Source organism: Myotis myotis, unplaced genomic scaffold, assembly GCF_014108235.1.
Source record: "Myotis myotis isolate mMyoMyo1 unplaced genomic scaffold, mMyoMyo1.p scaffold_m19_p_12, whole genome shotgun sequence".
NCBI lineage: Eukaryota > Metazoa > Chordata > Mammalia > Chiroptera > Vespertilionidae > Myotis > Myotis myotis.
In genome coordinates this window covers 9,203,912-9,224,217 of record NW_023416316.1, presented here as the reverse complement: position 1 = coordinate 9,224,217, position 20,306 = coordinate 9,203,912, and the positions used below count along the sequence as shown (strand labels likewise).

The 20,306-nt window shown below is 46.1% G+C and overlaps 1 protein-coding gene across 13 annotated transcripts in view; it reads left to right on the top strand.

The window, feature by feature from the left end:
• Positions 1-20,306, top strand: part of TNC (tenascin C) — a 90,633-nt gene that overhangs the window by 53,529 nt on the left and 16,798 nt on the right. For 5 of the 13 annotated variants that reach the window (XM_036329808.1, XM_036329811.1, XM_036329812.1 and 2 more), the window contains 7 exons: positions 1,609-1,881; positions 4,094-4,366; positions 8,208-8,483; positions 11,622-11,894; positions 13,415-13,687; positions 17,536-17,658; positions 18,731-18,874. In XM_036329808.1, coding sequence (XP_036185701.1) covers positions 1,609-1,881; positions 4,094-4,366; positions 8,208-8,483; positions 11,622-11,894; positions 13,415-13,687; positions 17,536-17,658; positions 18,731-18,874 — 1,635 coding nt within the window. The remainder of the gene's footprint in view (positions 1-1,608; positions 1,882-4,093; positions 4,367-8,207; positions 8,484-11,621; positions 11,895-13,414; positions 13,688-17,535; positions 17,659-18,730; positions 18,875-20,306) is intronic. The other 8 variants (XM_036329814.1, XM_036329817.1, XM_036329816.1 and 5 more) reach the window with 6 other exon arrangements.

Sequence of the window (20,306 nt, the reverse complement as noted above, 5' to 3'; positions counted from 1 at the left end):
CTACATAAAATGTCCTTCCTACATTGTAGAGAAGTAAATAGCAGGCCCTGCTCTGCACGATTTACCAAGCAACAACCACTTCTCATTAAAAGTGGGCCCTCCCTTCACACAAAGGGCCTTGCTTCGTGGTGCAGGCATTCTTCATTCAGACAAAGTTCTAGCAGAAGACCGGTGAGAGGGAAAGAGCCGGGCCAAGAATCCCATACAGAACATTTGATCCCCAAAAGCTGGAAAAAGATCAGAGATAAGACATCAGCCTTGTCTAAACCTGAGGCTTTATAAACCCAGTCAGATAGTCTATGGCCAGCAATGAGATGATCTCTCCAAGGTCAGCAATGAAATAAAGTGGGAATTATCTCCCAAAACAATAAGAATTCCCAAGGGGAGAAATTGAAGGTTGGTTTGCCTGTGCAAATCAAAGCCCAATAAGATGCAAATGGGAGTTTGCAGCAAGGAAAGGAAAGGTTTATTTAAGGAAATGGCACCAAGCCGGGTGACACAGGTGAGCTAATGCTCTAAAACCTGGCTCCCCGGTGGCTTCTGGAAGATGGTTATATAGGGGGGAAAGCATTAATCATGGCGACTAAGGGAGTTAAGGGCATGGGCTCTACTTGCCTGGTCAGGGCCAGGGTAGGATGTAGTTGATCATTGCATCTGGTCCTGACGTCAGCCATGGCGTCGCTCTGTCTGATTCTGAAAGGATGTGGTCAGTAGGGTTTGTGCCACCGTCACAGGTCTGGGGCTGAAACATAACTGAGGTCAAGATGTTAACTTTAGTTTGACAAAGCCTCTCTTGATCAACAAACCTGAGGCTTTGTTCTTTAAGGGAGATTGATGCTGACCAGAACTAGTTGTCCTGAGGCTCCAGGAGAAAGGAGTGGATGGCAGTGTGTGAAGGTGGGAGGGTCTGGCCGAAAGGAGGCAAGGGAGTCACAGTGCTGTCGGGGCGAAGCTGGCTGGGATTAGGGAAAAGGTCATTTTAAAGAAATGGAGTTCCTGTGCAGTTACAGCACCAAGACAACGATGTATCTGTTAGGCTGCCAATTACCAGGCACTCACTCCATGTCAGGTAGGACACTCAGAGGTTTATAAACAGCGTCACTTAATCATCACACAGTCCAAGGAAATGGTGTTGTCAGCTCCTTTTAAAGGTGAGGAGAGAGGCTCAGAGATGAGTTGGGTGACATGCCAAGATTACACAGCTAGTAAACATCAGTAATGGAATTCTCACCAAGACACAGCAGCCTCCAAAGACTATATCTCTAACCATTCCTGCTTCCTGACCCACAATCCCCCCTTTTCCTGTGTTCTGGCTGTGCCTGCTTAGAGACCTCCCGTTGGGTTGTGCAGTTGTCCAGATGGCATTGCCAACGCAGGGATGAACAATACAGATGTTCCCCTTCTGCCCATTTATAACTGTTGTGGCCAGGTTACCACAGTTCAAATGGGAAATACCCAGAGACCAAGGATGACCACACACACACACACACACACACACACACACACACACTATTCTCTCATCCCTTTCTCTTCCCTGGGCTGTGGGACATTTGGTTTCCTCATTTTTTGGTTTACAGAACTGACACATACCTATCTATCCTTCTTCAGAGGTGCTCCCCAAGCTGGGAGACTTAGCCGTGACCGAGGTGGGCTGGGATGGCCTCAAACTCAACTGGACCGCAGCTGACCAGGCCTATGAGCACTTTGTCATTCAGGTGCAGGAGGCCAACAAGGTGGAGGCAGCTCAGAACCTCACAGTGCCTGGCAGCCTGCGGGCTATGGACATCCCAGGCCTCAAGGCCGCCACCCCTTATAAAGTTGCCATCTACGGGGTGATCCGGGGCTATAGGACACCAGTGCTCTCCGCTGAGGCCTCCACAGGTATCTCCTCTCCATGTTGACGCTCTCTCCCCAGGTTCCCTGCTTTCTCTCCGAGCGATCAGGGAGTCAGCTTCTCTCCATGTCTGAATCCCTTCCCTGGCCCCTTAGCTGCCGGCTGTGCATGGTCAGCAACCTCCTGGGGCTGTGCCTTAGTCCAGATGCCTTTGCATCCCGAGAATGAGCAATACAGATGTTGCCTTTTCTTACCTTCAGCTTCCAGCCTCCCCCAGACTTTATCTAATTCTACAACACATCTCTCGTCTCTATTGCATTCTCTCCAGTGCTTGGATATAACTAAAAGCCGACCCTTCCCATGTGTGAGTTATGGTGGAGCACAGATTACTTATTTTAGAGAGCCTTTTTGCTAGTTGGAAATTATCCTTTCCTATCCTGAACCCTGCAAGGGTATAAACACCGTCATTCTTGAATTTCAAAAAATGTTTTAACTTAAATGTTTCTTTAAAATGCACTGAGTATAATAAGAGAACTGAATTACCCTCCTCTGGGGAATTCTCTCAGATACTGAGTCATTGTTAGAACATAAAATTAGCCAATAGCTAGACCAAAAAGGGAGAAAGAAAATCACACGATTAGGACTGGAGACAGTACCAAAGAAAACGCCATTCATTAACAGAAGTACACCCAGCAGCATCTGAAGCAAGGAATGTCCAGGCCAGAGTGCCAGGAACCTGGTGCCCTTTGCTCTTTTAATCAAGAGTTGCGCCCTGGAGCGTTGGCCTTTGGATGGCACACTCCCAGCCTAGACCCAGGACGGTGCCTCACAGTCGGCTCATCACTCCTCTGAGTGACAAGGCGTCCAGTGTTTCCCACGAGCCTGCTGGTGAGCAGCCTTCCAGCATGTGTGCCATTGTTCACCTTCCTAAGGGCTGCCAGTGCCTGGAAGCTCAGTAGAGGCTGTGTTTGGTTTTGCATATGCCCCATTTTTAGATAATTATTGCAACAAAACTTTCATGCAAATCTTTATGTCCTAGTTGGTTCTATCAAAAATATAGCTCCACATTCTAGCCTCAGTCATTTTAGTAACTCTCACCAAGATGCACATACAACACAGGCAACCACTGCATTAACGGGCCCTGAGATGCCTCAATGGGGCCGCCTCGGCTGCTCTGGATGGACCTGCGGCTCATTTCATCTCACATCCACAGACCGTCCTCCTCAGAAAGCAGAGCAATCGCCCTCCGCTTCTGATCTTTCCTGCAGATCTTGTGGTTTGGATGTTCTTCGTATTTTTATAGTTGTTTTTCTTTTCAGTGACAACAACGTTCTTGCTTCTGATGAGTCAGTATTGGGGGGAAGGTCATAATTCCATCTGCTCTGTGTTTCACCAAATCCGCTGGGATGGGAAGGCCCTCTCCTTCCTTGCCAGGGAGACAGTATTAGCTTTTCAATCCCCGCTCCTGCCTGCCCTCCGCATGGGTTATTCCTGTTGCTCAGAAAAGCTTGGGCAGGACCATCTCCAAGACAAAATGTTATTTCTTGCCTTGGCTCTTGTCTCCTCGTTGGCAATGCTATACTAGCCTTCTTGGCCCACATAGAAAGCAGTTAAGAGAGGACAAGCTATTTTAACAGACTGTGAGAACGGCTGGCCCTTGTCAGAAGGATAAAGAAAGTCCTAAGAATGGCACTGACACATTGCCAATTTCCTTCTAGTCACAAAATCAGAAGCCTCCAGGTACCATCTTGGGAGGGTAATGGCGTCAGAATTATTTAGTCTTCATTTGAATAGATGGGAGCTCCCTCAAAGCAAAGGGCGCCTGCAGTAACTTGGTCTCCTGAGTGCAAATCCGGAGCCGGGAAGCTGCCAACACTCCTATCTTTTGACGGATGGCCAGCATCCCTGAGGTGGGGCTCCTGGGAGCGTCTGGACTTAGGCACAGCAGGTCCAGCCCCAGTCATTCAGCATGTTTCTCACGCTCCAGATCCGGCAGCCTGGCCATGTGGGGCAGCTCCAGAGCGGGGAACTCTAACTGCCGTATCTTCCTTTTTGTATTTTTCTTTTAACAACCCCCCCCCCCCCTTTGCTCCCTCATGGGCTCTGATTGGTAACGCTGCTGCATTTCACCATAACCCTCAGGTATCAGATCTTTCTACCCAACTGCGGTTCTATTAACAATCTCAACCTTAAAACACAGCCAAATGGTTAACTCAAATTTGTTTTCTTCTCTCCAACCCCCCCCCCTTTTTTTTTCAGCTGGAGAACCTGAAATTGGAAACTTAAATGTTTCCAACATAACCCCTGAGAGCTTCAATCTGTCCTGGACAGCTACCGATGGCGCCTTCGAGACCTTTACCATTGAAATTATTGATTCCAATAGGTTACTGGAGACGGTGCAATACAAAATTTCTGGTGCTGCACGAACTGCCTACATCTCAGGGCTCCGCCCTAGTAATGATTTTATTGTCTACCTCTCTGGATTTGCTCCCGGCATCTGGACCCAAACCATCAATGTCACAGTCACCACAGGTACACGTGCACGCTCCCATGTCTAACACCCTCTCTCTCCAGGGTCTTCCTTGCAGGGTGCAGCCACTCCTGGCCCATTGACCCGCGAGCCACAGTGCAGTGACTCCTCCATGATGCCAGGCTCAAGGTTATTTAACAAAACTCTCTTCCAACAGCGGCCCAAGTGGTGCATTTGCCTTGCCTGTGTTATCACTGACCAGCACATTTACAGAGTAAAATGTATTTTGGTCCAGATTGCCACATAGAATCTGGAGAAAAGCATTTTCACCTTCAGCAACAAAACAAAGCAAAAAATACCCATAATGAGCATTGTCCCTGAGTAGGCATGACATCCACATCCATCAAAGAGGTCTTAAAAATCATTTTTGTTATCCTAGTGTCTTTCTCTTCCTAGTGCCTTTGACCTCTTAATACCCAAACATCCTGATGATTTCATGAAATTGTGTTGGTGCTATTTTTTTAATTGGGAAAACAATGAGAAAGAGCAGGTTCCTCATCAGACGCGTGCAGAGGAAACCATGCCATTCAGAACACCCCAATTCCAATGCCACCTCTAAGAGAAAAGACCAGAACATGCTGTCTGGCCCCCAGAGCAGCAAATGGTAGATGGCAAACACAGAAGTAAGATAGTCATGTTTCAACCAGGAGCTTGCTTAGCAGAAGAGAAATGGCCCTCACTTTAAATCCGTAGTGCCCATGACACACTTGACCGCAGGTGTCCCGTGGTGTGCCGCAAACGAGAATAAATGAACTTGGAAAGGAGAGCCTTTTCCATTCAAAATAGCATCCTCAGCACATTGGGGGACAATGCCTTCTCTTGACAGATAACGTAAGACATCACAAACTGGAAAAAAACGTTATTTGTGGAATAGCTTAGGAGAATTTCTTCTTATGGTTCCCAGTCTCATTCTGGAGAATTCAAGAGGGCAAAGTGTAAAACTTCACGGTTTAGTCGTATGTGTTTTGATTTGGACCCTGTGAGAGCGTTTCTGATGGACACACTTTCTTATTTTTTTTCCTCCTCGATTTGTAGCCAAACCTCCCCTTAGCCAGCTCACTCTCTCACATGTGACCTAGGGCAGTGTGTCCCTCTCGTGGAAAGCTGGGAGTCTGCCTTTGAGGGCTTTCTTATAGAAGTTAGGCCAGGGATCCTCAGACTGCGGCCCGCCGAAAACATTTATCCGGCCCGCCGGGTGTTTTTGCCGCCGCAGTGTGCATAGGAATTTGTTCATAGTTTTTTTTTAAACTATAGTCCGGCCCTCCAACGGTCTGAGGGACAGTGAACTGGCCCCGTTTAAAAAGTTTGAGGACCCGAGTTAGGCATCCGGACCACCTCCGAGGACCGTGGCACATTCTGGGTCCCGCATCTGTCATCACCGCCCTAGGAGCTCCTTCCAGTTACCCTGCCCACCTTCATGGGCTGATGGGCGGGCAGCGCGCAGACCCTGGCGGTCCAACAACCACAGGCACTTCCTGTGACCAGTTCTTCACTCTCCTTGAACTTCCTTTGAGGAGCATCCCCCCAAAAATCATTCAGTCCCCATTTTTCATCCTCCTAGTTCTAGGTCTTTCTCAACATGTGATAGAGCCACCCAGATCAGAGCTTTAAATATAAAAAAATACTCTTACCCCCAGTTAAGGAACTTCAGTATCAACTGCAATTTCCTTAATATGCATTCATATCTGGAGTTGCTCTGTTTGGAAAGAGTTAACCTGACTGGCTTTGGTTGAAGATCTAAACCATCTTTTCATCTGATCTTGAATAATCATTTCCAGTTCCTGCCATTATCATCTGCCTGTGGTCTTTCTAATCAGAGTTTGCCTGTGTCACATTCAAAAAGGTATGTGCATGCCGCCTCTAGTTCCTTGGTCAGAATGCTCGACATTCTTTTTCTCTCCACAAAGATTTCAAAAGTAGCACCACTAACAGAGAAAAGACCCTAAAGCACACCCCAAGAACCATGTGAGAGGACCCAGTGGGCTCACCTTGTCCTTGAGCCTTCCCTGTGCCTGCATTCCCTACAGACTGCCCTTTTTTGACATTTACTCGATCAAGCATTTTTGTCATCCACTGAAATCTGTCACAAAGAGTTAGAGTCTCCCTCTCATTCATCATCTTGTCAGAATCTTGGTGCATGTGGTGAATATTCAGAGCAATTCAATTGGGGGAAATGTCTGTCTTTCCTGGAAGCAGGCAGCATGTCAAGGCACTGCTCCGAAGGGTTAGACGTGGTGGGAGAAAAACGTCCCTGGCTTGCATGGAACACTACCTACCATTCTCTCTCTGCGTCTTTTCTTGCATCTCACTTTTCAGCTTGGTTGCACCCTTTGGGAGACAGCTGGCAGTAAGGAGACCTGGCAGCGAGGAGCCAGGCCTTACTCAGCATGTGATTGTGTTGGCACTGCCAGTCTCTGTCTGGTCGCATGAGTAGAGTCCTAGCGTGCATCCTTAATCCGGGAGGTTGATTCCACAGCCAAATACAGGACAAACAGTCCTGCTTGGAGGACTTTATCTTTTGTGGGGCTGAAGGAATCTTCCAGTGCTGTGGCTGCAAATTATGCCATCATTAGCTTCTCAAGCTGGCTGCTAAGTAGGAAATCCTATGCCCTTGCCTAGGGCTACATTCCATTTCTGAGCCAGATCTTTTTTGTCCTGAGGGACTTTAGGGCATCAAGTTATGCTGTGCAGTTGTCCAGCTAAAGTTTATACAAATGAGTCCCCTCCTTCCTGCAAATATAGTAGTTGCAGCCAAATCCGTGGGAGGATTGGTCTGCTTCCTCCCAACCCTAAATCCTCATCCTTGTATCTTACCTTCCAAGGCTGCTGCCTCTCTCAAAATACAGGCTGGGTTGAACTTACTCTAGTGGTAGTAGTATTTGATAAATATGCATTTAGGAGACCAGACAATATGCATCCCGGTTGAAAGCAATGGTACAGGCCCCCTGCTTTAAAAATAAGTTGCTTTTATTCCTGATTGTTTAGATTTTAAGGGACAAGAGAAACTTAACCTCAGTGGAACCATCCACCTTTCCAGATTACCCACGAGGGGAATTTCCTAATCAGAAAAAGGCAGCGTCCAACGTCAAGTTTCTCTCACGTTTGCATACACCAGGAATTTCTTAATGAAAGTCACTTCCACATTTAAAGCATTTGGGGTAAGATGTAGGTTTCCCTATGACATATACCTTTGGATTTCTAAGTACTGTTAAGAATGTCTCCTGAATGGATAGTAACCTTTAATGTGTACAATCCAAATAGATATACAGAAGACTGAGTAAGGAAACTTCAAAGTAGATTTTCTAAGGCACGTTCATTGGCACACCAGCTCCTTGAGATGTTCAAAGAATATCCCTCATAACGGGTACCATGAATCAATGTTTATGAGATGCTGGGCTAACCAAAATGAAGGTGTTTTTGTTGTTTATTTTTGAACCGAGCCAGCATTTCAGAGTCTTTAAAATGCGAATCCCTAGGGTGAGGTGTAGTCTTCTGTGTTTGCCACGTATACTTCACCAAGAAGCTGTCTTCTTGGAACAACTTTCAGAGCTAAGGCCCCGTTGCAGCCTGTGTCCTTGACACCCTTTGCATTAATCCTGTGTACTGCTCTTGTGGCTTCTTTGCTTTTCTTTATACATGACTAGCAGATGCTCATGTCTACACTTAAAAAGAATGCAAATCTGTGCCTGCCGATGAAGCAATGGAGCCTAATGTACTACCTTTCAGCAACTATTTGGAGGGATGGATACTTCCATGTTCCGCGGCTATATTCTGAGAGGTCTACCGCTTCCTCTAATAATGTCTCTCCCTTTCTCTCTGCCCATGTTCCTTCTTCCTCTTCAGAGCCAGAGCCAGAGTTGGGCATGCTAGTTTTTAGCAATATTACTTCCGACAGCTTCCACGTGTCATGGACCGCTCCAGCTGGGCCCTTTGCAAAGATTGTTATCAATGTTAGTGATTCCCATGGGCTGCATGAGCCACAGCAAATCACAGTCTCAGGAGACGCTCAGCATGCTCACGTCACCGGCTTGGTGGAGAACACTGGCTATGACGTTAGTGTGGCAGGGACCACCTGGGCAGGGGAACCTACCAGACCCCTCACTGCCTTTGTCGTGACAGGTACTCATTCAAAGGTTCTCACTTGTCTGCTTAGAATTCTGAGGTGGGAAGGGGGGTGAGGGGGGTGGTGATAGACATTCTAAAGAGAAGTTGAACCCAAAACATAGTCTTTACTCCATATATAAGTGTCTAAATGGAGAGCAAAGAGGGATCTTATGCAGCCATGCGTAGGAACTTGAGACAATGAAGTCAACAGTATAAAACTTCCACGGATGTTTATGCTCAGTTTTATAGGCTGTCTGATCCACAGTTTGGAGATTCTGGCTAAAGAGTGACTTCTACATTAATGTGGCCTAGGGCAGGAATTTGTCCATAGATCATGCTATGTAAGGCAGACAGACCATGACCTACCTGCCTCAGAAATATTATAATTTATCGTTTTCTACTTTAAAAAATACTTCTTTAAAATTGACTTCATAACAGATTAATGAAGGCTCAACCTAGGATAGTAGATAAATTCCAAGCTTAATTAAACCTTACCCATTCATTAAACTTGACTTCTAACTTCTCTCTGAGTTACATAAAGAAATACTTTTCTATTTCCTCTCCTGAGATCATCCTAAATCAGTGGCAAAGGCTGCAAATAGTGTCAATTTACCAAATATCTAGTGTGAAAAAGAGGAGAACCAACTTTGCCATCGAGTTTTCACATTAAACCAGCACCTTCCTAGGGTCTAAATTGTGGTAAATAAGAGATGTTAATAAGTTCAAATAAGTATTGAATTGGAGGCAACATAGTCCTACAAGAGCGAGGATTTTGAGACCAGGCCTGAGTGGTTCCTAAAGCTCTGCCGCATCTTCTGAGTTATATAACCTCATCTAGTTCTTAACTGCCTGAACCCCAGTTTCCTTTTTTTAAAAAAATATATTTTATTGATTTTTTACAGAGAGGAAGGGAGAGGGATAGAGCTAGAAACATCGATGAGAGAGAAACATTGATCAGCTGCCTCCTGCACATCTCCTACTAGGGATGTGCCTGCAACCAAGGTACATGCCCTTGACTGGAATCGAACCTGGGACATTTCAGTCCGCAGGCCGACGCTCTATCCACTGAGCCAAACCGGTTTCAGCAAACCCCAGTTTCCTTATGTATGGGGAGAGGATACCACAGGGCCCACTGGCAGCCTTGTCACAGGAACTAAGTGGCCATGATGAGATTTAACTGCCTGGCACCCATTTCACAGATGCCCAGTCCTCTCTGCTTTCTCCCAACACTACGAGGAAAGTGGTGATCTTAAAATAAGTGGTAAACCTAGACAGAAACAAAGACCCGTGCAATCTGGACTTCCCTATTATTTTAAAGAGAATCCCAGACATGTTTTAATGTGAGATTAAAAAAGTGGTTATACATTCTGTCCCACTATCTAATGTAAATCCAATCCATCATATGGTCTCCAAACACAGACTATGGTACCTGCTTAGTGGGGCATGGGGGGCAGGCAGAGAGGCAGGGGTAGCTATGACATGAGAATCCCACTGCCCGGGAGGGGAGGAATGGCCAGCCACAGGTCCCGTCAGGCCCTGACTTGTAGCCCCTTGAAGGACCTCCCACAGAACAGAGAGAAGAGAAGGAGGTAGGGAAAGCTGGCTTTGGGAATCCTAGATCCAGTTACAGCATTGTCTCAGCTAATCCTTGAAGAGAAAAGACTGCATTTGAAAAGAAGTATATTTTAATAAGGAGGTGGGGGGGAGCACGGCTCGAATACAGGGACTACAAATAACAGGCCTTTGATGGACTAATTAGCCCGCAAGCCCTCCTTTTCATCAGAATGCACTGCTTTGACAGCGTGGAGGTGCAAAGAGGCAGTTCTCAAAGCGAGGCGCCGCTTGTCTAAACAAGACTCAGCCACGGAATTTGAGCCCCTTGTCTTACCGACAAGGAAGCTTGTTTGCACAGCCCATGTGATTTCATCTTTGCCTTTGATAGAGTTATGATTCTGGGGAGATCTTTACGTGTTAAAAAAAAATGTCTCAAAATAAACACCAAGTGTTTCAACATAAGTTCAGAAAAGTCCAAGCCACAGTAAAATTTCAGTCTCTGCTTAGGGGATGAGGGCATTTATTTACTTGTTCATTCACTCACCAAGCACTTCTTTTTAAAACATTTTTCTTTACATCCCGTGGATTAGACTGTGGGCATTAGTGTAGCGGTCATTTATCTCTTTTAAAGTTTCCATTTAGCTGCAGTGAAAAAGAAGGTTCTAAACTAGATGCAGCTAAAGCAGCCTTGGCCGTGGAATTCCCGGGCCCATGCCCCTCCGGTAAAAAATAAATACACTCACCGTTATTGTTTTGCTGGAGGGGAGGCTTTGGGCCTTCACTAATCCTGCTTATGCCTCGGGACTTGCCAGCACTTGGGCTGACTAATTAGATGTTGGCTAAGGGGGTGGAAAGAACATTGAACTTGGAGTGTGATGACCTGGGTTGGATCTTAGCTGAGCCACCTAGTAGATATGTGATCTTGGGCAAGTCAATGACCTCTCTGTTTCTTCAGATGTTATGGGGAGGGAAGTATTGACAGAAACTCAGCTGTTAAAAGCTCACTCCTCTTGGGAATCCCAGTGTGTGGAAAGATCCCTTGGCACCTAAAAAGTAAGAGTGCCCGGGATGCAGATGTTTGGTGAATGAATGAACAAATGACGCTAACAGAACGTACTGAAGATCCAGACATGTCCTTATTTCCTAGTTTTATCCAGAAAAACAAACATCAAAGGAATTAGCAAGTCTTAGTATTCTTTACTGGCCATAACCATAAAAATCTTACTTCCTCCTTTTTTCTCAACTTGTGAGTATGTGTCACTAATTGGCCTAATCAACTTGATTCATGGCCATTGGAGTCAGACACTCCTAAAAGACCTTGCTCTATCACATACTTAGCTAGGTGAGTTGGCCAAGCCAATCAATCTCTTTGAAGCTCAATTTTCTTACCACTATAATGCAAATAATATCTACCTCATAGGCTTCTTATGAGATTACACAAGATACCATCATCTGGCATCTAAACTCCTGACATGTATTTGCTGAGCATGTAACACATGTACTGGTTGACGGGGTATCTGCAGTGTTTGCGGAGACTTGTGCTGTCCGGCAGAGTCAGTGCTGCTAACCTGAGTTCCTTTCACTCCTCCCTTCTTTCAGAGGCTCTGCCCCTTCTGGAAAACCTAACCATTTCCGACATTAATCCCTACGGGTTCACAGTTTCCTGGATGGCATCGGAGAATGCCTTTGACAGCTTCCTAGTAACGGTGGTGGATTCAGGGAAGCTGCTGGATCCCCAGGAATTCACACTTTCAGGAACCCAAAGGAAGCTGGAGCTCAGAGGCCTCATAACCGGCATTGGCTATGAGGTTGTGGTCTCTGGCTTCACCCAAGGGCACCAAACCAAGCCCTTGAGGGCTGAGATTGTTACAGGTATTTTGATTCAAGTGAGCCATTTTCTTCCCTTCCTGGTTTCCTACCATGTAATCTATGTACCGGATCACCATGGTTTTAACATCCTTGTCCATGTGCTCTACTTAATCCATAATGTGGCCTTTTCTTTTATGTCCCCCACCCCACGTTCTCCCTCGTCGTATGTCTCTAATGAGCACTCCCCTTCTCCCACTCCAGAAATGAGATGTTTCCAAATTTTTCCACTTGGTGTTCCAAATCCTTTAGACCATGACTTATCCCTAGCTCTTCTGTGTTTACTCCACATCACCTTCCCCTGTGCTCATCCTGGCTGGTTCCCAGCTACATTCCAGCCTTCTCAGAGGAAATATACCAATGAGTATATTTCAGAAACTTACACTTATCATCTCCAAGGTTCAACTATAATCTTGACAAACTTACCAGGTGGGCTCGTCATTGGAAAACCAATTACCAACTTGTTATCTTGGTAATCACTAATATCATAGATAGTCTTCAACACAGACTAAATCCATAATTTTCTCAAGACTGGTCATTCCTAGAAAAGTAGGGCATTAACAACATTAACATTCAAAAATCTGTGTTTCCCAAAGTCTTTCTAGAGCTTACTACTTCTGTAGAATTTTTCAAGCCCCACTTGGTGAAACCATGTTTAAGTAAGTTTCGGAAACACTGACTTAAAATAGGATCCTTGACCACAAGGCTTCACAGAACATCCAAATGTGCATGTGTCTCTCCAAGAGGGGCTGATTCAGGCAGTATTTCCCCAGCTTCTTGGATGGTGGGTACCTGTTAAGGAAGATTCAACAGGAATAGTGTGCTGTGAGTACACTTTGGGAAACTCAGCTGTAGATTTATCTTGACATTGAGTTTTGTCTAGTTCAGGCAATCCCAGATAATAACTTGCATCCAAAGTATCTAGCACAAGAGGTTCCAAGCCTTAGTTCTACCAGCTTAACACGTATCTAATGGTTAAAGCAAGTGTCAAGAGTAGGAGCCTTCAGTAAAACTGCTCCAAGAAAAAAGCCAAAAGATCATAACATTTACATCATTTTAAAAGCCATTTTGCTCACGATCAAGGGAAATATAATCAGCGGTATCATCATAGGCAGCTCTACAGATCGTTAAAGCTGGTTTATTTGTCTTTTCAAAAAGAAAAGAAAAAGATCTCACAGAGGAGGATGGGCACTCGGCCACTGGAAGACAGAGAGCAAATGTAAACAAGTTCCTGGCTTTGAACTTGTTTAATAACGCAGGGGAGGGGCCAATGCTGAGTCCAGATGTGGATTTATAGGATTGCTGTTAGACAAAACTCACATATGCAAGCATCCACTCAGTTTGTATTAAATGTGTCAAGACCATCTTTTCCTTCTCCTAGGCCTGCTAGACTTGCTCATGTTGAATGATTTTCCTTTCCATCTCTCAGGACATCACTGCATACTGACATCCCCCTAGGAGAGACGATGACACATACTGATAAATGATGTTTTCTTTCCTCCTATCACCGTTTTCTCCCCTTCTAGAAGCCGAGCCAGAAGTCGACAACCTTCTGGTTTCAGATGCCACCCCAGAAGGGTTCCGTCTGTCCTGGACAGCTGATGAAGGGGTCTTCGACAGTTTTGTTCTCAAAATCAGAGACACCAAAAAGCAGTCTGAGCCACTGGAAATAACCCTCCTTGCCCCCGAACGTACCAGGGACATAACGGGTCTCAGAGAGGCCACCGCCTACGAAATTGAGCTCTATGGAATAAGCAGTGGAAGGCGATCCCAGCCAGTCAGTGCTATAGCAACCACAGGTACCGTACACAAACAGGAGAGGATGGAGCCGAGTCCCCACCTGGGGGCTTCTCCTCCCAGGGCTGGGAAATCACAGGGGCTTTGGGCGAGACAAGCTCGAGTTGAGATCCTGGCTCTCTTGATTACAGAAGGGGTGACTGTGGGTAATTTGGCTAAGTCTTTACACAAAAAGAGTCTGATGCCATTTAATTAATGGCGTTGTGAGGATTAAATGAGATAATTCATGAAAAGCTCAAAGCAGAGGACTGGCACATAGCAAAGGCTCAGCAAAGGAGATATATTTACATATTCATTATCATTACTACATCATCATTATCATTACAATGATTGCATTTTTTTCCATTCCAAAGACTTCTCCTTCTACCTATTATCTCATCATTTTTTACCCAGAGATACACTTCCTGATTCTTTGGTCAAATGTTCAAACTATACTCTGCAAGGATAATGGGGAAGAGTACCTTCACCTATAAAAATTAATATGTAAAAAGTGCATGTGTGAATGATCAGTACTGTGAACAGGAGGGAAGGAGGAAGCTGGCAAGGTTAGGAGCTGCCCTTCAGGAAGCTTTCTGGTTTTATTCGATACTTACAGCAGCTCTAAAAGGCACAAGAAGGGGAAATGAAAACCCCTTTCCATACGAGTTGTTTCAAGGAGAATAAAGGAAGATGGTTACTAGCATGACTTTTTATTATAATGATAATATGAAAACTAAGAAGGCTCTTTAGAAGGAAAAGGAAAGACCTACTGCAGGTGGGTGAATTCCTTCTCGGGACTGAGGGGAATGGAGCATAGAGATGGCTGTTGAAAGAGGAAGCAGAGGGAAAGAATCACAAAACCACAGAAGTGATCTGAGAGACCAGAGATCTGATGTAGTCCAGCCTCTTCTGGTTGTGCATCTCGTGAAGAATCTGAGGCCCAGAAAGGTAAAACGGTTAGTCTAAGGTCACAAGGTCAAATTGAGGGTAGACCCAAATTCCAACTTATTTTAATACTATTAACCATAAGCAGGCTGGATAACAGATAATCAATGACTATACAGGGGTGGGCAAAGTAGGTTCACAGTTGTGAGTACAGAAACAACAGTTTATTCTTGCAATATTATTTATTAATTATTATATTATTTACCATACACACAACTGTGAACCTACTTTTGTCCACCCCGTACATACTTGCCACCTCTGACAGGCATGGGGTGTAACACTGGCCCAAACCTTCTCTTTACCAGAGATGGTATTTTGTGATGTAAAGTTTCAGGGCCTATTGAGCTCCAAGAAGCCCCTATAGAAATCACAACCAATATTTGTACATGTGGAAGAAATGCTGAATCCAAGCAGCCATTCAGCCAAGGGAGAAAGCCCATTCCTTATTAACAAGGACACCCCACCCCCAGGATGTGGATCTGTGTCTCCTTCCTCCCCCAACCCCGCCTGTGGCTGCCCATAAAACAACTGCAGATCAGAGGCAGAGCCTGGTTTTGACCTTGGTTTATAAACATTGTTTCTCAAAGTTTACTTCGGATTGCTGATTTTGTTTTGCTGGTCTTTTCTGGAGGCCCTGCAGTTCCAAAGCCAAAAGGAGAATGAATAATCATGATTTCTCTTAAATAACAAAAGAAAAGGCAGACCCTACTTTTTTTTGGAAAGCCCTTGCTTTCTTTCTCTGGGGCCTTGTAGATCACAAAGAGAAGTGTGTGTGTGATTGTGTTCGTTGCTTACTAATAGATTTCAGAGAAATCACATACATCTTATTTACGTAACTTAGGTTATGACTTGTGCACTCCTTCTAGCTGTCATTCCCTGCATTTACAATGGCGCCTCTTCCCTTGTGTGGTTTGAGACCCTCCTTCACTGCAGCCTCCCTTTGGGAGGTCCAGGGTTGCCGGGGGCTTCTTTTTCCTCTGGGAAGTTCAATGCCAACATGCACCTGGGCACCAGCTTGGGGGGGTAGGGAGGGCAGAATAGACAGAAAATAGTTTAAATTCCAGCCACCGAGTAAAATGACTTTGTCATTCTTTTCTGGAGGTTCTTTAACTTGTCCCCTTTGGGAGTCCCAGACATGCACCCCCAAGGCCAATGGGGGTAGTCAATGCCCCTTTTCCCAACTCCCAGAATGTTCCTCTTCCCACTGCACCCCACCCTACCTCGGCGCTGCAATGACATTGTGTCTGGGGCCTGGGTCAACGTGTCTGCAGAGTCACTTGTTTGGCAGTCCTGCCTTCTATCTGACCCAGCTCTTCATGCGGAAGGAGACACGCTACAGTAACAAACAGCCACCCACACTTAGGTAGGCCTGTGGTCCAAAAATACCACACACACTGACCCCGATATTCCACCATTACTGTGGATTCAGGAGTGCATGATGGACGAGGCTACTGATGCCTGTGGTTTCTAAGATAGGCCGGATCACATTGCCACTTTCCAAGTGAGAACACTGGGGTCTAGCGAAGAAAGCTGTGGTCTCAAGATAAACCTTCTAAAACGGGCCAGGACCTGCATCAGTGAGGTCGGCAGGAGAGCCATAGTGCCTGAGCTTACACCTCAGCTGGCCTCGCCTACATCTTCCCTGGGGGCTGCCTCAGAATCCAGGGTGGCCCATGGCAGAGTCACGTGGGAAAGAAATGAAGGAAAGAGCGACCATGTTTACCGAGTTCTTGCAGCATGCCAGATAGACCCGTTGTGTCTGTTTATCCTCAAACATTCCTGAAGGTCGGCACCCTTTATCACGGGACAGATGGAGCAATTGAGGCTCCCGGAAGTGAAGGGTCCTGCCCAGGTTGTCCAGGCTCTCTGTGGTATTTGGACAATCAGATCATACAGGCTCCAGAGCTCTTGTGGTTTCCAAAGCTCTCCAGGAGAGGACAGCCCAAGGCAGCCGCCAAGTCTGAGGGTGGCTACCAGGTTGTAAGAGGAAGCCGTGGGAGGAGAGAAAAGGACAGAAATGGGGAGAGGGAAAAACACCCTCTCCAAAGCGGTCTATGGGTTTCAGAACTTCATGATCAACGTGGATTGGAGAGGGGAACAGATAGATGAAGCGAGATCCCTGGAGACCTGAAAACTGTTTCCTGGATTCTCTGATGAAGCACGGTCTGCTAAAGAGGGCAGGAAGCCAAGCCAAAAAACACAGAGAAAAAGCCAAAGGACACGGGGTGTCGGGGCGGCACAGCTCTCCCACAGGTGGACCCAGTGTCCAGGGTGTTTGCCTTGGTGATGGGCCCAAGGTTCCTCCCCTGGCTCTCGACCTCCATCCAGTTCTGGGAATGGGTTTGCCGGGGTGAGTGTCCATGTGAACATCATTTCCAGAATCCTGGGGTTGCGCTCAGTTCTGCTGCCCAGTCCTGGGCTCCAGAAAGGTCACACCAAAAGAATGTTCATTGGAAAAATGAGCCTCTGTTTCCTCCTATGTCAAATGGGTAACCGTACCTTCCTCTCAGGGCTTTCTGAGTCAGGGCTAACCCTTATCAGTTGCAAAGAACTATACAGTTGTCAAGTCTTGGTACCCTTTAATGAAAGGAGCTAGAAAGCCAAGATTTTTCAAAATGCTAAAATCCAGAATTAAAGGAGGGTGTATTACCCACACTTCCTTAGACATCAGCTGCGGGGCTAACATTCTCCCTGAATGAAACCAAGTGGAGGTCTACAGCCCTGGGCCCTGTACCTGAATGAAAGGAGGGTTGTTCCTATCAAGTCATAACTTGACCACAAAGCACTACACTCTCCATCCTAGAGGCTTGGCCCAGACACAGTCGAGGGGCTGAATTTTTCTGGATAAGGAATCCAGGAAGCATCTTTGGTGAGCAAGGTAACTAGTTAACTTTTCTGCGTTTCTCCTGTGTTTTCTCCGTGACAGCCATGGGCTCCCCAAAGGAAATTCTTTTCTCTGACATCACTGAAAACTCGGCTACTGTCAGCTGGATGGCGCCCACCACGCAGGTGGAGAGCTTCCGGATTACCTATGTGCCCATTGCCGGAGGTAACGGACGGGGGAGGGGATGGGAGGAGGAGCCTGGAGGGTTTGGGTGGAATAGTAAAGAGATCATTCCTCTCCTCTCCTTCCCAGCATCATGGCCACCCTTATGCTTGAGGCCATCTGAATAGACTTCAAGGTCCTTGAAGACACAACCTTGGGAGGGTCATTTTAGGAAGATACCTTCCAGCGCTCACATTCTAACATCTCTGAGAAATAGGTCCCCAATATTGCGTCCACACAATGACCTTCTCTCTCTGAGCACGCTCATCCGGAAAGCTGGTCTTGACCTGGCTGTATGTGAGGTCTCACCCTTGGGTCTGTCTCTCAGGAAAGGACGGGAAGTTGTGACTCAGTAGAACTGGGAGTTCTCATTTAGAGCACATGGGCTGTAACAGAGACCACGGAGGAAACAGAGTCCAGTCTGTATAAAACCATCTATCAGGTAGTGAGCTCCCTGTTAGTGGCAGTGTATACAGAGAGAATGCTAGACAACCTCTTCAGAGGAATGCTATGCTGTAGCATCTCTGTGGGGAGTTTGGCCAGGTGATGTCCAAGCTCCTCACCAGCCCTGAAATTCTAAGAAATATAAATTTTGGACTTTTTAATAGCTATAGGAGTATAAACTTGACCATGATTGACTTCTTTTCTTAAAGAGTAGAACCTCGGCTAGTAAGGGAGCCTATTTATCCCTAACCTAAGACAACGGGGGTTAAATATATTAGATATACATCACATAGTGAGTTTACCATATTCTCTCTCAGAAAAATAAATGAAATTTACTCAAAATGACAGCTCTCTACTGAACGGAAATTTGCCACTTTTAGCACATTGTGACCATGTTTTTCCTCTCCTGGCTTGGTTTTTGGCATCTGCTTGGATGGAAAAAAAAACATTATACAAAAAGTAAGAACTCTTCTCTTATGCCAGACGGTAGGAGCAAATGAGAAGTCAAGAAAATGGTGTTGGATAAAGATGCAGTGTCATTTCCAAGTCGGATACGCCCATTCGTGGCGGCAACAGTGAGTAGGTTTCAGTGAGGCTCAGCAGTCCCCATGTTGCTTTCACTGTGTTCCAGGTACGCCCTCCACGGTCACTGTGGACGGAACCAAGACTCAGACCAAGCTGACAACACTCTTACCAGGAGCCGAGTACCTTGTCAGCATCGTGGCCATGAAAGGGTTCGAGGAGAGCGAGCCCGTCTCAGGGACGTTCACCACAGGTGAGGCTCTCGCCTTCAGCATTATTGCTCAATGCTCAGCAGCTGGGAAATGTTTCTATTTAGAAAATCTTAGTGGGGAGTGGACTGGACTCGGAGCACCACAGCCCTCATTTCTGGTCCATCCCCAGCCTCTCACGGGCTGCGGATCCTTGACTTCATCCTTAACCTCACTGGGCTTCCCATTCCTGGGGCCATATGGAAGAAAAAGCACAAGTTTGGGAGTCATCCTGACCTGGGTTGAAATCTCAAGTCAACCACTTGTAGGTACATGAGCGGTCAGTTCATTTCTTTGGGCTCTACTTTCCTTCTCTAGGAAATAGGTACAATTCTGCTTCCTTTGCTGTAAGGATCACGTGGAACTATATAGGTAAAGCATCTGTAATATGATGACTTCACACAATCAGCCTCCTCCCCTCCCTGGCCTGGTACTCCGGAATCACAAGAGATCTGCAATGGTGACAGCTGCAGAATAACTGCTCTCAACTGAGCAGCTACTGTGTTCCAGGCACTGTTACTAATCCCTTTGTGGTTGCACCATTAAAATGGCTGCTATCATTCCCATTTTATAGAGGAAACCACTGAGCCCCACGGCCCTATAAATCATAAATGCTGGAAACAAATTTGAACTGAGGTCAGTCGCACTCAAACTCTGCATTCTCCTAAAATAAAGGATCATTTTCCTATTATAACCTGATCTGGGCAACACACTGTAAGGAGGGGAAATAATGAATTGCATTGAAGGAGAATGAAGTGGAAAATTTCTCTTCAGGCAGCCATGTCTCTAAACAATTGATCCTTTGATAGATGAGCAATTATCCAGCCTAATCCATTCAAGGATGCAAAGAATGGGCCTCGTAGAAGTTTTTAAAAATATCCTCATAGCCTCAAAGAGTTTATAATATGCAATTAAAACATCCCATCTGAACCCAGAGTCCTGTCCACCCTTATTTCCCCATCGAAATCTTTCATTCATGGATTCTCACAGCAACACATGGCAAGAGCCAGATGCCTTTCTTCGCGAGGCCCCGTTGTCCTGGTCAGTGGCAGGCGGGTCTGAACAGGCCTGGTGAAGCAGGAAAGAACTTGGAGCGGACAGTGTGGGCCCCCAAAGTACTCTGCCCTCCTGACTAGGAGGCCAGTCCTGGCATCTCTTGGGGCTCAGGCACGTCATCTGCAAATGAGCTCCTGATGGCGGCCTCAGTGCTCCGGGCTGTGGTCCTGGAATAGTTGAGTGGTGAATGGGAATGCAGGAGGAGAGTCATGCTGAGCTTGCTTTCTGAGAAAGCGGTGCTGGTAGCAACAGTGATCAGTCACATGGGCCCAGGCCCTGTGAATATCCGTCCTTTCTCAGGACGAGTCACTTGGAGATCATGTCTACTTTATCATAAACTCTTTGAGACTATGATGATATCAAATAACTTTAATAGTCCAT